At 45.4% G+C, this 15,294-nt stretch overlaps 1 protein-coding gene across 3 annotated transcripts in view; it reads right to left on the bottom strand.

Moving 5' to 3' along the window:
* Positions 1-15,294, bottom strand: part of ANO2 (anoctamin 2) — a 384,342-nt gene that overhangs the window by 274,668 nt on the left and 94,380 nt on the right. For all 3 annotated transcript variants that reach the window (XM_037744853.1, XM_037744854.1, XM_037744855.1), the window contains one exon: positions 1,490-1,641. In XM_037744853.1, coding sequence (XP_037600781.1) covers positions 1,490-1,641 — 152 coding nt within the window. The remainder of the gene's footprint in view (positions 1-1,489; positions 1,642-15,294) is intronic.

Raw genomic sequence — 15,294 nt, 5'->3', positions numbered from 1 at the left:
ATCACTCTGATTCTTCAAATTTCACTTAATGTCACTGTCATCTCATTCGTTAGATACCAAAATCTTACTTGTGCAAGGGCTGTGTCTGTTTTTAACTTCACACACTGAGCTTTCATTCAGAAAATAGCCCATGGGGCATGTTTGCCATGCTAGAGGATGCACTGATGAAGGAAGGAAATGTGTTCCCAGCGCCCCAGAAGTCCCAGTCACCGGGATGTACATTTCTCCAAGTAACTGATGCAGAGTAGAAGATGGTAATATGCAGACTATTGCTATGAAAGCTCAGGAGGTGAAGCATGTGCTTCTGGTTGGGAAGAGCAGAATATCCTTCAAAAGGAAGTTGTGGATGAACCAGTCTTGAAGGACAGCAGAAGTGAAACAAATGGAGATGCACGGGAGGTGACCATTCAGATGCCAGCACCAGCATAAATGAAGGCCCAGGAATGGGGATGCAGGGAAGCAGCACAGGAGCAGCAAGCCATCATGCAAGGCCCAGCTCAACCACGTAGGGCGGTGTGACCCTGGACAGACCTAGACTTCAGTTTCCTCTCTATAATAGAAGATAGATCTAGATAGAGCTAGATAGATTAGATCTGGGTGGCCACCTCACAAGGAGGCATGAGGACTCAATGAGAGGGTAAATACATGCAGAAGAAATAGCATATGCATGTGTGCAGGATAATATCGAACACAGCAAAGATGGATAGGAGATGGTCTGTCACGGACAGCAGAAACAGTGCTCCATGACTTCCACCTCCTAAAAAGAGAAGGTCCTTTTTTCTGTCACTGTGAGAGCATGCTTCCTTGCATTCTTCCATGCCCCGGCCTTTCCCTCTCTTGCTCCATTTTTTCATCACCCTTGATGGCTGTTTATTTTCTCATTAGCTCCTAAAGCAAAGCTGATGCTTGGTGGCTGCATCTCCTACTTCCCAGCCCTGGCTCCCCCTTTCAAATGTTTCCCAAGTAGCTATCTCTGTGAAGAGCTTTTATTCACTTTTCCCAGGTAGGGTTCAGGGGCAGGAGAAGACTGCTGAGAGTCAATGAGTGAATAAGTAGGTAGCTGGGATCCAGGCACCCAGAAGCTTCACCCAGCTTCTCTCTGGTTTATCATATCCTGTTGAAACCCTATTAGGCTGGCAATAGGGCAGAAGGTTTTTCTACAGAAGATACACAGGTGTCTGACCACTTTCTCACAGACTTCCAAAGTTTATTGTTGGCTGCTGCCTGGTTTGTCCTCCATCCTGCAAAATGGCCAAGTGGCAGATTTCCCACTGGACAAACACCCAGGACTGCTTGGTATAATCTCACATGGGGAGGGAGTTCACAAAGCAGGCACAGGGACAATGTCACCATGAGAGCATGCTTCCTACGCTCTCTCCCAGACACTGGGGCACCCGTTTCGTGAGCCCCATGGCTGAGGCATAGAACAGTGTTCAATTTTCCTTCCCATCCCCTCCCACACCCTTGCTCCACCAGCTTCAATACTCACAGGTACATCTTCTCCCTGGAGAATGGATAGGAGAGATTTTTCATCTTGTTGTTGCTGTGTTCTGGAACTCGGGGCTGCAGGGGCGAGCTCAGCTTCTGCAGAACCACGCTGAACTTCTTTGCAATGCTGCCTCCTGCTTTGATCTCGTACATCTATGAAAGGAAAAGCCACAGGTCTGAAAAGGGGGGCACTTCCAGCAGAGAGGAATGGCTTCACAAAAGCTGCATGGATACAGGTTCCTAGAGGGGAGCATTGGAGAGAGGAAGAGACTGGGAGAAACAAGAAGGAGGGCCTTCCCCTTTTCCCCAATGCTCTCCCAAGGACCTGGACTCTGGACCCCTCTCAATCCTTTGTGCTCATGGAGGTGAGCAGTGCAGAGAAGTAAGTGAGGAGTCCAAACTTTCTATAACACTTGATATCATCTTAAGAGAAACTGCAGACCTACTATGTGACCCTACTAGGTGCTTGACACAAATTAACTCCAGTGCTTACAGCAACCCTGCTGGGTAGGTAATACTAATTCTATATCATGATGAGGCAATTAAGGCTCAGAGAGGTGAAGCGAATTAACAAAGTCCACATAGATAGGAACTGGGTGACAGAGCCTGGATTTTACTCACGTCAACCTAATCCAAAGTCTATAGTCTGAAACTGCACCACGCTTCCGTGTGATCAACCAGCAGCACGTTCTTTGTGTTTTTCTTAGGAAATATCTGTGTTTAAATGAGTTTGCTTTCAAAGTATTAAACATTTCATGAGTAAGGCATAGATTTAGTACCAAGGTGATTATTAATATTTCTAGTGCATACAGTTCTTTTTTATAATGCATAGCATGTTTTACATACATTATAGTTTTTGGTCTTTATAATTTGCAAATGGAGTCATTGAGACACAGAAGTTGTATTTCTCATAGCAACGCTGTGATAAATTGATGATGGCCGCACATTTTTTACACAAATTCTTTTAAGAAGTAGCATCTCTGTTCCCAACCCCTTTGAATCTGTGTGGGCTCTGTGGATGCTTAACCAGTGGAGTATAGCAGGAGTGACACTATGCCAGTTCTATCTTTTAGAACAGAGGTCCCCAAACCCCGGGGCCACAGACTGACTGGTACTGGCCCATGGCCTGTTAGGAACCAGACCACACAACAGGAGGTGAGTGGTGGGTGAGCAAACATTACCGCCTGAGCTCTGCCTCTTGTCAGATGAGCGGTGGCCTCAGACTCTCATAGGAGCATGAACCCTACTGTGAACTGCTCATGCGAGGGATCTAGGTTGCATGCTCCTTATGAGAATCTAATGTTTGATGATCTGAAGTGGAACAGTTTAATCCTGAAACCATCTCTGCCGCCAACCCACACCCTTGGTCCATGGCAATATTGTCTTCCATGAAGCCAATCCCCGATGCCAAAACGATTGGGGACCACCGCTTTAGAAAACGGGCAGCCTCAGCCTTGGTCTGCCTTATCCCTTGAAGCCCTGAGTCACACCATAAAAAGTCTACAGAGGTGCCCTGAGAGTATGCAGTGAGGGAAAGACACTCACCTGAGCCCAGTCTTCCAGCTGCCCTGCCAAGCAGTGGGCATGCAACTAAAGCCTTCCTGAACCCTCCCCCCAAGTTGGCTACCACCAAGTGGCCCCAGTAGACACCACATAAAGCAGAATAATCAACCAGCCCAGCTCTGCCCAAGTTCCTGACCAAAAAAATCATGAGATAAAATAAAATGCCTGTTGTTTTAAGCTACTAAGTGTGGGCTAATCTGTCAGGCTGCGATAGATATTCAGAACAAGAGGCAACATCCAGACCTTCTGACTTGAAATCCCATTTCCTTCTCTACCATGGTAGCTTCATGTTACTTCAGTGTAGACGGGCAGTATGACCGGTATGAAATACTTGTCTTCATACTTGGGTACCTAAATACTCACTAAGATAGAGTGAGAAAATGCCACAAAAGATATGTAAAGTGCTTTGAGGGTTCAAAGAGAGGAGGGGCACATTCAGTTGAGGAATTAGGAAAATGTTTCATTGAGGGAGTAGCATTTCAGTTGGATTTAGCAGAAGGGTAATCTTCTTCCATTACCATTTTGTTCTTTAGTAAAATAATGGTAAGTAAGGACAGAGCAAGAGCCTCCCCAGTCTAACAATGAAAACAAAACCACCATTTACTTAGTTCTAAAGTTTTTTCTGTGCATTTTGGTTTAATTCCAATTACAAAATTAACACAGTTCAGGTAAACAAACAAGCTGAAACCATTAAAGCATATTAACTAAATGTCAGGAGTTTCCTTTGACTTCCAACCCAATTCCTCGCCTCCTTTCCAAAGGAAACCTCTCTTAACTGTTTGGAATATATTTAATCCCTACTTTCTCTGTATAGCTAGAACTAGGTTCCTTCTCAGGCAACTATGACCATACTTCACATATTGCTCTATAATTTGCTTTTTAAAATTTAACGTTATATCATAGATATCTTTCCAGGTCAGTTTGCATGCAGCTACTGTAATGGATGTGTAGTATTACACAGTAGACATGAATGCTAATTTGTTTAGCCATTTCCCCAGTGACAAGCATTTCTTTCATTTCCTATGCATGCTTCATATCTTGTTTTGATCATATTTCTGTTAACATCAACTTATAAATACTTTTGATGAATAAGGCTTGAACAGATACAGGCAAAGACACTCTAGGCGCACAAAAAAAATGTGGAAAAGGTCAAGCTGAGTTTAAAGAGGGTTACATGGGCTGGTTTGCTTGGAGAAAGGGGTTCTGATGAGTGACAGTGACAATCACCTGTGCTTCCACTGCTTGGTGCAGCAGGTCCCCACGCACTGGTCTCAGTTGGCAAACTCAGCTGGGGCAAACTGAGTTGAGTGCATGAAGATCTATCGCACGAGGCAACAGAGGACAGTGAAGGGTGTGAACAGTGACAAAAGCAGAGCTGTGAATTGAGAAGATAATGAAGCGAGCTGTGTGAGAAGGAGGGTAAGCCTGCATTCTGAAACAAGGGGATTGGTGTTTCTGGTAGCATATAGCATTATTAAGCATCTCCTGTTGGCCCGGCTTTCCACGTCCTTTAGCGCTAATCTTAAAATATGCTGCAAAGCCAAGAGAGTTAAGTATCTCAGCCAAGATCACACACACAGTGTCGATAAGCTAATAACTGATGGGATTTAAACCCTTGGCAAAGCCCGCATTCTTGACTGCTTTACTTTTCTCTTTCATTTGCTAAAATGTGAGTTGTCATGGGGAAAAGCAATGTACAACTTACAATACTGCCTTTATTGTCATAAAGGTCTTGACCTTTCTACCAAACCTCATCGATCACTACAATGGACAGAACGCACCTCTCAGGTGTCTTTGGCCTAGAGGTATGGAGACAGAAAGAAGACCACCTCACGCTGTCACAGCACACCTCTTCATTCAGTGCAGTTTCTGACCAGCCAGCTGACCTGCACTGAGACTATGGAGTTCACCATACACATACCCACGTATCTTTAAATAGCATGTGTGCAGAAATTAAAGTTTCAGAATGGGAGGGAAGCCGATGGCCTCTGTCCTCCAGATGCCTTTGAATGGCAGATTTGGACCAGCTATGGCGATTCCTTTTCTGTCCACTCCTCTCCATCCCCACCTCTGCTATCCTAACGTAAGCAACTTTTAATAGTTTACAACAACAACTGGTCTATAACCAGTCTCTCCACATTTTCTCTTCTAAGCGTTGCCAGATGTAACAAATACAAATACAGGATGTCAAGTTAAATATAAATTTCACATAAACAATGCATAATCTTTAGCATAATTAGGTCCCATGCAATATTTGCAACCTACTTAAAACTTAAAAGAAAAAAGTAAAAACAATAGTTTTTTAAATGTAATTATGTCCAACATGGTATTTGGAACATACATATACTAAAAAGGTATACATTCTCTATCTGAAATTGAAATTTAACTAGTCATCTTGTGTTCTATCTGACAATTCTACTCTTGCCCACCTCCAATTCAGTCTCTACACTGAAGTTCAAGTAAGGCGTCTGAAGCAAAAACCCAGTCCTCTTGCCTCCTCATTAAAAAGCCTTCAACAGTCACTCATTGCTCTTAGGAAAAAGACCAAAACTCTTAACACATCCCATGGAATCTGCAGACGTCTCCATATTTCCCTTTCCATGTAGTTCCTGCTGACTGCACCCAGATACTGGCTGAGCTGAGCACATCTCCTCCCAATTCCCTACGGCCCGCACCTCCCGACACCCAACCTGCTGGGTCACCAACCTCTGTTCACAGTGAGGTCTCACGTTATTGCCACTTCCTGGGAAAAGCTTTTCTTGGCTTCCAAACAATGGCAAGTCCCACCTTCACAGTACTTCATGAGCCCTAATTCCCCTTTTTCATAACACTTATCACAGCTGTAATTTTACACTTATTTGAGCAATTGTTTGATGAATGTCCAGCCATCCCTACCAAACCATAATCCTATGAGGACAAGATACTGTCCAAAATGTTCACTATTGTTTTATGAATGACTGACTGAATGAATGAATGAATGAGAAATCTCTGGGGAACCACTATTGACGACAGCAGTTGCTGTCACTGGAGGAGCCCAGACTGGGATCCAAAGAGTCATAAGACAGCTGGTTTGGTCTTGGCAGAAATAAACCAGGCTAGAGGTGAGCCAAAAGCCTAAGGCCTCGAGTAGGCCAAAAGGCTCCCCCTCCTCCTACCAAGTACAAAGGCACTCAGGAGTGCAGCACCCACCGACGCCAGAAATGCACGCATTTAGTTGACGCAGATTTCTAACCCAGCACTTGTCTCAGGGCCTGGCTCTGGCAGACATTCAGCTGAGAACCTCCAGGCAGTTCTGGGAGGTTCCACCTATTGTCCACCTTGGCAATAGATCTGGTAGGGCTCACCTAGAGACATGGGCTAAAGGGCGTGGGCTCCCGTGCTGTTTTACTGGGACCAGGAGTGGGACGGGGGTAAGTTTCGACTGCTTCTTGATGGAGCACGCTCCGTATCACTGAAAGGAATATTGCTGGAAGACCAGAGTACCAAACCTCATGGTAACATCAACTGCGTAGCCCTGAACAAGACCCTACACAGACTTTCCCAGGCTGAAACACCACAGCAGACTTGTGTTGGAGGAAATTTCCAGACTTCAGGAACTCAGTGTGTGGATGAAGCAGGAACATACCTGCAATCAAACACACGTAGGTGTCCCCCATGGTACCACACCATGCACACTGGACTTGAGGCAAAGGACCTACTTCCTGCCTCCAAGCTGTTGTGTGTTTTACCTGTTTCTGAGACGTCCTCCCTCCTCTCCCACCTGGATGACTCCTGCCTCTCCTTCCCGACAAGGCTCACGTACCAACCCTCCCAGGAGCCCTTCCTTGCCCTCTCACTTCCTGCCATGCTTTCTTGGTACCCTGTGGATGAATATCCACCTCAAAGAATATATTGTGGTTTGCTTTTCTTGACTTATGCATCTGTCTCGAATTCTCAGTTGATTTGTCCATCTCCCCAGCAAACCATGGACTTATGGAGAGCAGGGATCTCGCCTGTGTGCTGGCACACAGTGAGGACAGGAGGATGCCTCCTTGCTGACACCAGTGAGATGTGCAGCTCTGGGAAAGTCATTCCCCTCTCCCACCTTCTTCAGCTCTGAAGAGAAAACAAGGGAACCTCTACTTCCTTCCATGATGGAGTAACAGGGACCCATTAACTCTCCTGCCCGAAACAACCAAAACACCCAAACAAAATATATAAAATAATTATTTTCAAGATACTGGACATCAGGCAATAAAAGGCAGTGACCCCTGAGAGATGGGAGACAGAAAAGAAGAACCCTGTGAGTCTGGCTCGCTGCCTTGAGAGATGAGAGGGGACAGGTGGAGTCCAGGAAAATCCCTGAGTGGAGAAGACCAAGCTCTAAGTCTGGGGAGACAAGGCAACTAGAGTTCACAGGACAGAGCACCCCAGAGAGCTGCAGAAGGTCCTCTTTGAGTACTTAGCAACATGAATGTGAGGAAAGTACCCAAGACAGAAGAGGGAACCGTCTGAAATGCACTTATGCCCACCAGCTGGATGGGAAAGTCACCTAATTCACAGGGCATTGAGTAGCATACTCAGACTGACTCAGCAATGGAGGATAATTCGCCTTAGACTGAGCGCTGCTCCAGACCCACCTAACAAATCATAAAGGAGGAAACCGAAACAAATGCCTTAAAAAGCATTGTCCAATGGCTTCGAACATTTAATGAGTAAGAAACATTCATTCATGGTACAAGCATCTCTGAATACCTCCTAGATGTCCAGTTCTGAGCTTGGTGGTTGATTGTGGCAAGCGCTGCAGAAACACAAGGATGATAACAACCCCTTCTGTGTATGGAATGCTTTGCAGTGGACCCAGCACTTCCCTGAGCATCATTTCATCCACAGTCCATACAAACTCTGTAAGATGTGCCTGCCAGGTAGGATTAGCATCTCCACTTCATAGATGAGAACACTGAGACTCAGAGGGGCTGGGAATGGCCACATTCAAGGGTAAAATCATGTCAGCAACCCAGGCTTCCTGCCTTCCCTGCTAGAGCCCTTTCCTTCAACCCAATGCCCTTTGATCCTTGGCTGGTTCCATGGACTGCCCGTGAGAAGGAAGCAGGCTGTAGTGCCCCTTTCTGCCCTGGGCAAACCCAGCAGCCCAGGCTCTCCTCTTGCCTTCAGCAGGATTCAGGAAAGACATCCCAACCCTCTTTATTATTATTAACACAATCAGCAGTGGCATCATTATTACAGTTATTCTTGGACATCAGAGAATTATGAACAGCCTCAGAAATGGAGAGACACATGTTAGCCAGCTGTGCCCCATTATGCCCTCCCTGGGTACATGATACGTCTTTCATGTGCTTAAAATCATAAATAATTTTTAAAGTATGTTGCTCTTATTTTTTATTCCAGGGCTAAATGTGGTTCTCATGAAAGCTCACTTTGGCCTCACTGCCACAGTCTGAGGGGTTTACTGTCTTTTCTTACTTTTTTTTCCCTCCTTGTCTCCCTCGGCCTCTCCCCTCCAGAGGGGCACAGCAGTGTGGTCTGAGAGATGATTTGTTTCCTTTTTATATTAAAATCATGTGCTTTCCTCGGGTGCAGGGAATGAAACCGCATATATTGGACAGTCTACAAGGCACTGTTCCCATTTTACAGACAAAAAAACTGAGGCACAGAAAGTTTCACTAACATGCCCGAGGTGCACAAACATTGGGAGATCCAACGATCCTGAAGATCAAGGAAGAGGTCTAACAGTATAAAATAGAAACAACATAATCTTAATGACCCATGAGTCACTAATGTCTGCAGTGGCCTAAGAGTGTCTCTCCCAGCGGCAAGCAGGAAAGGTCACCCAGGAAGAATGCAGACGGGGCATAAAAACGGAACTGGGGGCACACGTGTCGACAGAAATTAATGCCCGTCAACTGCCTCTTTTTATTAGTTGGTGCTTTCCTCTGCTCCTCCTCCAGTCACTAGATCATCGAAGTTCAATGGTTATTACTTATGGCATCTCACTCATCTTGAGAGGTAGCGCTGGGCTGAAGATGATCATCACACTTTTTACTCATCCTGAAGACTCAGACACACAGAGAAGACAAACAGTGTGACAGGGGTACAAGTTGCTAGCTGGACAAGGATGGAAGATTCTGGAGCTGAAGAAAAGAGGACAAGAGGAGCCAAGTTTCCGTGGAATTCACCCACTGCTCTCCCCCTGCTCCCCAGGTGGTGCCCGTGAGAGGCACACACGCACGCGCTGAGGAGGACCTGAGGGTTCCCTGCTGCCAAACATCTGTCCCCGCTCAGTTGCTACACATTCACCCATGCAAGTGAGCGTTAAGCCCTTCACCGATCAAAAGGGAAACAGCGCCAGGAGCAGCCAAGGTCAGCTACAACCTGGAGCCAAAGGGACACTTTCTCTGTGTACACCAAGAACAGCAAGAACAGGGGCTGCCCATTCCCCTCGGCCCCACCCGTGTCCACAGGTAAATTTCCCAACGGCAGCAACACTGAGTGTAGACAGACAGTGATATATTTACACAATGTACATTCTCTAGTGTCTAATTCTGTATTTGTTTATGGTTTTTGATTCTGTTGTCAGGAGGTCCTCTACACATGAATGCATGTTTGCTGACTTATAAAATTTGGGATTAAAACCAAACTTTTTAAATTACATGGCTGACAAGGCCGCTTAGGCACCATGCCTCCTGCCTCCCTTGGCAGCCTCAGCCCCTGCCCTGCTCTCTAAGCTGCTCCCACGCTAGCTCCCCTCAGTTCCACACGCAGTCCAGGGTTTTCTTACCTTGGGGCCCGTGGGCATGTCCTTCCCTCTTCTGGAAGGTTCTCACCTGCTCTTCCCACCCGCAGACGCCTTACCCAGTGCTCCCATCTCAGCTTAAATGGCGCCTTCCCTTCATCTCCCCTGCCACCATCTAAATGAATCTCCTCTGGTTGGCTCTCTCATCATACCTCAGTCTTTTTCTTCTGTTGGTGCGTCTTATTTCACTTTTAATTTTTTATTTTATTTTATTTTTTGAGACAAGATCTCACTCTGTCACCCAGGCTGGAGTGCAGTGGTATCATTATAGCTCACTGCAGCGTCATCCTTCTGGGCTCAAGCGATTTTCCCACCTCAGCCTCCTGAGTTGCGGGGAACACAGGTACATGCCACTGTATGCAGCTCCTTTTTTAAATTTTTGTTTAGTTTTAGTAGAGATGATGTCCTGCTATGTTGGCCAGGCTGGTCTTGAACTCCTGGCTTCAAGTGACCTTCCTGCCTTGGCCTCCCAAAGTGCTGAGATTATAGGTGTGATTCACCATGCCCGGCCTTGCCTCCCAATTTATAACTAGCCATATGACATCTGAATCCTTCCCACACCAATGGGTCCAGGGAACAGTTGTAAGTTTACTGTAACCACTAAATCACCAGCCCTCAGCAAAGTATCTGGTACATGGTAATACCCAATAAATGTTCACTGGATGGCCGGATGGCTGGATGGAAAATGTAACTTTCCCAAGAACGTCTTATGTATAATCTAGCCCCATTAACTGAAGGGGCTGCTAAGGACCCAGATCAGGGCAGCTATAACAATACACTACCACCATGATGCCCTGCCCTTTTCTGGCAGGAAGCCCTCAGGGAGCACAGGATTCCTGCCTACTGGCCTTGGATGGAGCCTCAGAATCATCTCAGCATCACCCACCAGCGCGCCACCACCACCGGGTGAGATCTGGCATGCATGACTCTTCTTGACCCTTTCATTCACTACCAGCATTTATTTAGTGCCTACTATACACCAGGTACTGTTGTGGGTGCTGCTGATAAAATGGTTTAGAATAACTTGCTATTATGTCACATTTTTATATTTTTAACTTCACTGCTTCTGGGCTCTGAGTCACACTTGACCACTCACAAGCCTCCACTGAGTCATTAGGGCCTGGGGTCTTCCCAGGCCTATGTGCCCATCCAGAACATGGCCATGACCACCTCAGGTTCCTCACGGGAACTGCAGCCCTTAGGAACCACCAATTATTTTTTCTTATTTTTGACAGTGAGAAGCATTACAGAAAACAAAATGAATAAGAGCATTCTGCACTCTTTCCAGTCTATTTAAATAGCAATCAAAGAGCAAGCACCGAAAAGCCCATAAAGGTATCAAATATAAACCCTATCCTCCCAGCTGTGCCTCTACTGAAAACAAACGTCAGAGAACAGGCAACAACAGAAAAAGGAAGACCCCACCTATAGCCAACCAACCCCATGTAAGCGGCATCAGTTCTAGCTCATTTAAAAAGTTCCTGACAATAATCATAACAAGAATCTGTCCAGTAAGTCATGTTGAAGGCTAAGGAGGCAGCAAGCCTCCTTCCCACCACCAAGAATCTACAAGTTCTCCATTCTTAACAAAACTCAGGCTGGGTGCAAAGGCTCACGCCTATAATCCCAAAACTTTGGGACCACTAGGCAGGTGGATCACTTGTGGTCAGGAGCTTGAGACCAGCCTGGCCAATGCAGTGAAACCTCATCTCTACTAAAAATACAAAAATTAGCTGAGTGTGGTGGCGCACGCCTGTAATCCCAGTTACTCAGGAGGCTGAGGTATGAGAATCGCTTGAATCTAGGAGGCGGAGGCTGCATCAAGATTGCGCCACTGCAATACAGCCTGGGCGACAGAGTGAGACTCCATCTCAAAAAAATTACAACTCAGAGAGTTTCTCCTAATTTTTCTTTCTGGATTTACTGAACTATCAAAAACAGTTCTGATGAAGGAGTTGGTCAGGGTGAGGAGGGAACATGGGGAAACTCCTGTTGCCGAATTCCACATGAGCTATGTGCAGCTGTGAGCTGACACGTCTCTCATCACGCTGAGCGGCTCTGCTAGGCTCACACTCCAAACAAGCAGCTGGACGGGGGAAGCATCGGTGGGTTAATCAACCTGGTGTTTATTGAGCAAATATTATTTGAGGAACACCATGCTAGAATTTGCAGGGAACACGTAAGAGATACAAACGGTAGAACTGCTTTTAGGGGGTTTATGATAAATTTGGAAACACGAGAGTAAGGCACCCGAAGCAGTTGAAGAAAAGCTGACAGATAAGATAAACGCTGTCTGTTAACTAAGAGTCCAGAAAAGGTCAGATCAGTTCAGGCTGAAGGAATAAAGAAAGGTTTATGAGGGAAGTGAGATTTAGGCTGGGGAGCAAAGGATGAGAAGTATCTGTTTATTCAGGCAGGAATGGGAAGAACATTCTAGGACCAGGGACAACTACGTAAAGCATTTGAAAAGGCTCCAGCCCCTTGAGGAAAGAGTGAAGTACACTGCTTTGACAAGAGTCGGAATCAGGGAGCTCTGTCTAGGCTACACAGAGAGGTGTGGTTTGGAGAAGGGCAGTCCAGCATGGGCGAGCCCAGAGAAAGCCCGGTGATGTTACCAGGCTCGGGGACACAGGGCAGCTTCGGGACAGGCACCACAGGCTAAGTGTACTACCACATTTACAGCAACACTTGAAGGGGTGACAGACATAGGACCCTTTTACCCTTAGATATCTGTGAGCAATCAGAATGTAGCTGACCCTACTGGGTAACTGTCCTCAGGCCCCTCAGCCAACATCAATAACAAGGGAAAAAATAAATTCACACACTGTCATTTGCTTTACATGTAGACCACAGCATTTAAAAGGTATGGCATATAATTTAGGAACTGACCTTCTTATTTTACAATTGAGAAAGCTGCAATCCAGAAATGTGGAATAACTCACTGAGCTAGATATCATTTTTAAAAATGAACATTGAAATATGTTGCCTCTCCTAGTCCAGGATTACTTAATCTAGGATGGAGTTCCCCAGAGTATGTTCTGTGGAAAGTTGGTTCCCCAGGATGTTAAAAGGTGTTCAAGTGTTCAGCAAAATAAAAAGGCATTAAAAAAATTGAACCGGTTTCTGTTTGTGTGTTTCTTTGTTATTTTTTACTATGAGGCTTCTCAAAACTTTGGACTGTTCTGATAAATTGTAAACATTAGTGCTTTTTGAACTTGTTCAACCATGAAAAAAAAAATTGTAAAACCAAAGACTAGGCTGGGCATGGCACCTCACACCTGTAACCCCAGCACTTTGGGAGGCAGACGTGGGTGGACGACTTGCATCCAGAAGTTCAAGACCAGCCTGGGCAACATGGGGGAATCCCATCTCTGCCAACAATTAGCCAGGCATGGTGGCGTGTGCCTGTAGTCGCAGCTACTCAGCAGGTTGAAGTCGGAGAAACACCTGCGCCCAGGAAATCGAGGTTGCAATGAGCCATGACTGCACCACTCACTGCACTCCAGACTGGATAACAGAGCAAGACCCTGTCTCAAAAAAAGAAAATCCAAAAGGAAAACAAAGACTATCATTCTATAGGATACACTTTAAGAAGTGCCATTCTAGACCACACTATCCACTACCTCAAGTCCAGTTACGGATTTTTCAGTAAAGTGAGAGAGTAGAAGCATGGTTTTGGAGTCAGACAGACATGATTTCGAGTCCCTGACTCTATCTCCTTGAAGCTGTGTGACCTTGGGTAAGTTTATTAACCTCTCTGAGTTTGTTTTCTCAACTATAAAATGAAGCTCATGCTCATACCTACCTCACATCGTTGTTGTGAAGGTAAAAACAAATCATGTACATAAGGCTCTTATGAGATGGCCTAGCATGTGGGATGCATTATTAGCTATATTTAAAACTCAATTAATTTATCTGTTTATCAGGCCGGGTGCGGTGGCTCAAGCCTGTAATCCCAGCACTTTGGGAGGCCGAGGCGGGTGGATCACGAGGTCAAGAGATCGAGACCATCCTGGTCAACATGGTGAAACCCCGTCTCTACTAAAAATACAAAAAATTAGCTGGGCATGGTGGTGCGTGCCTGTAATCCCAGCTACTCAGGAGGCTGAGGCAGGAGAATTGCCTGAACCCAGGAGGCGGAGGTTGTGGTGAGCCGAGATCGCGCCATTGCACTCCAGCCTGGGTAACAAGAGCGAAACTCTGTCTCAAAAAAAAAAAAAAAAAAAAATTATCTGTTTATCAACTTATACCTACGGCTATAAGTCATTCGATCTCCAGATAACTTGTTTTGACTGGCATAATTCAAAGTGGTTTTATGAACCTTTTTCCTCAAAGTCAAATGTAAGAATCGTGAAATGTGGACAAGCTTTAAAACATGCTAATATCTTTCTCTGCAGACACCTCTTACCAAGGCAGAAGTTGTTACTTAAGCCAATTACTGTCTTTGAAAATAGAAGTAGAAATAGGAAAATAATTCTTGAATGGAGTAAGCTCTTCTTGACATTAGCCACACTGGGTTTCCTTCTACCGTTCATAACAAGGCGAGCCTCTACTACACACTTCTATTTCATCAAAACAGGAATGGAACATGAAAACGTAGTCATCGACATGCCAAGGTCATGTAGGAAGATCCATGCACAAAGACTCTTCCATACAATTCCCAAACTCAAAGGCAGTAAATAAACAAGACAAACACCACATGTTCTCACTCATAGGTGGGTGTTGAACAATGAGAACACATGGACACAGGGAGCGGAGCACTACACACTGGGGTCTGTTGGGGGGAAATGGGGGAGGGACAGAGGGGGGTGGGGAGTTGGGGAGAGACAGCATGGGGAGAAATGCCAGATATAGGTGAAGGGGAGGAAGGCAGCAAATCACACTGCAACAATCCTGCATGTTCTTCACATGTACCCCAAAACCTACAATGCAATAAAAAAAAAGAGTAAAAAAAAAAAAAAAGAATCTACAGAGTGCATTCTTGGAATACGAAGAAAGCCAACAAGCCTACCAGAGACCTAGGTTTTGAATTGCCTGCTTACTGCTTCCTGCCCAGGAGACGAGTGTATTAGTTTCATACTGCTGCCATAACAAATTATCACAACATAAATTTATTCTGTAACAGTTGTGAAGGTCGTGGGTCTGAAATCAAGGTATCAGTGGGGCTGCGCTCCCTCTGAAGCCTATAAGGGAAAATTATTTCTTGCCTCTTCCATCTGTTGATGGCCTCAGGCTTCTTTACTTTGAACCTGCATAACTCCAATCTCTGCCTTCTTCACATAGTCTCAGATTTCTTTCTGCCTTTCTCTTATAAGGATACCTGTCATTGGATTTAAGGTCTATTCTAAATCCAGGATGATCTCATCCTGAGATCTTTAATTAATTATATCTTCAAAGATCTATTTTCCAAATAAGATTATATTCACAGGTTCCAGGGATAGTACCTGGAC

This window comes from Cebus imitator, unplaced genomic scaffold (assembly GCF_001604975.1).
Source record: "Cebus imitator isolate Cc_AM_T3 unplaced genomic scaffold, Cebus_imitator-1.0 Scaffold187, whole genome shotgun sequence".
NCBI lineage: Eukaryota > Metazoa > Chordata > Mammalia > Primates > Cebidae > Cebus > Cebus imitator.
The sequence above is the reverse complement of the archived record's forward strand: the minus strand, read 5'-3'. Positions and strand labels throughout refer to the sequence as shown.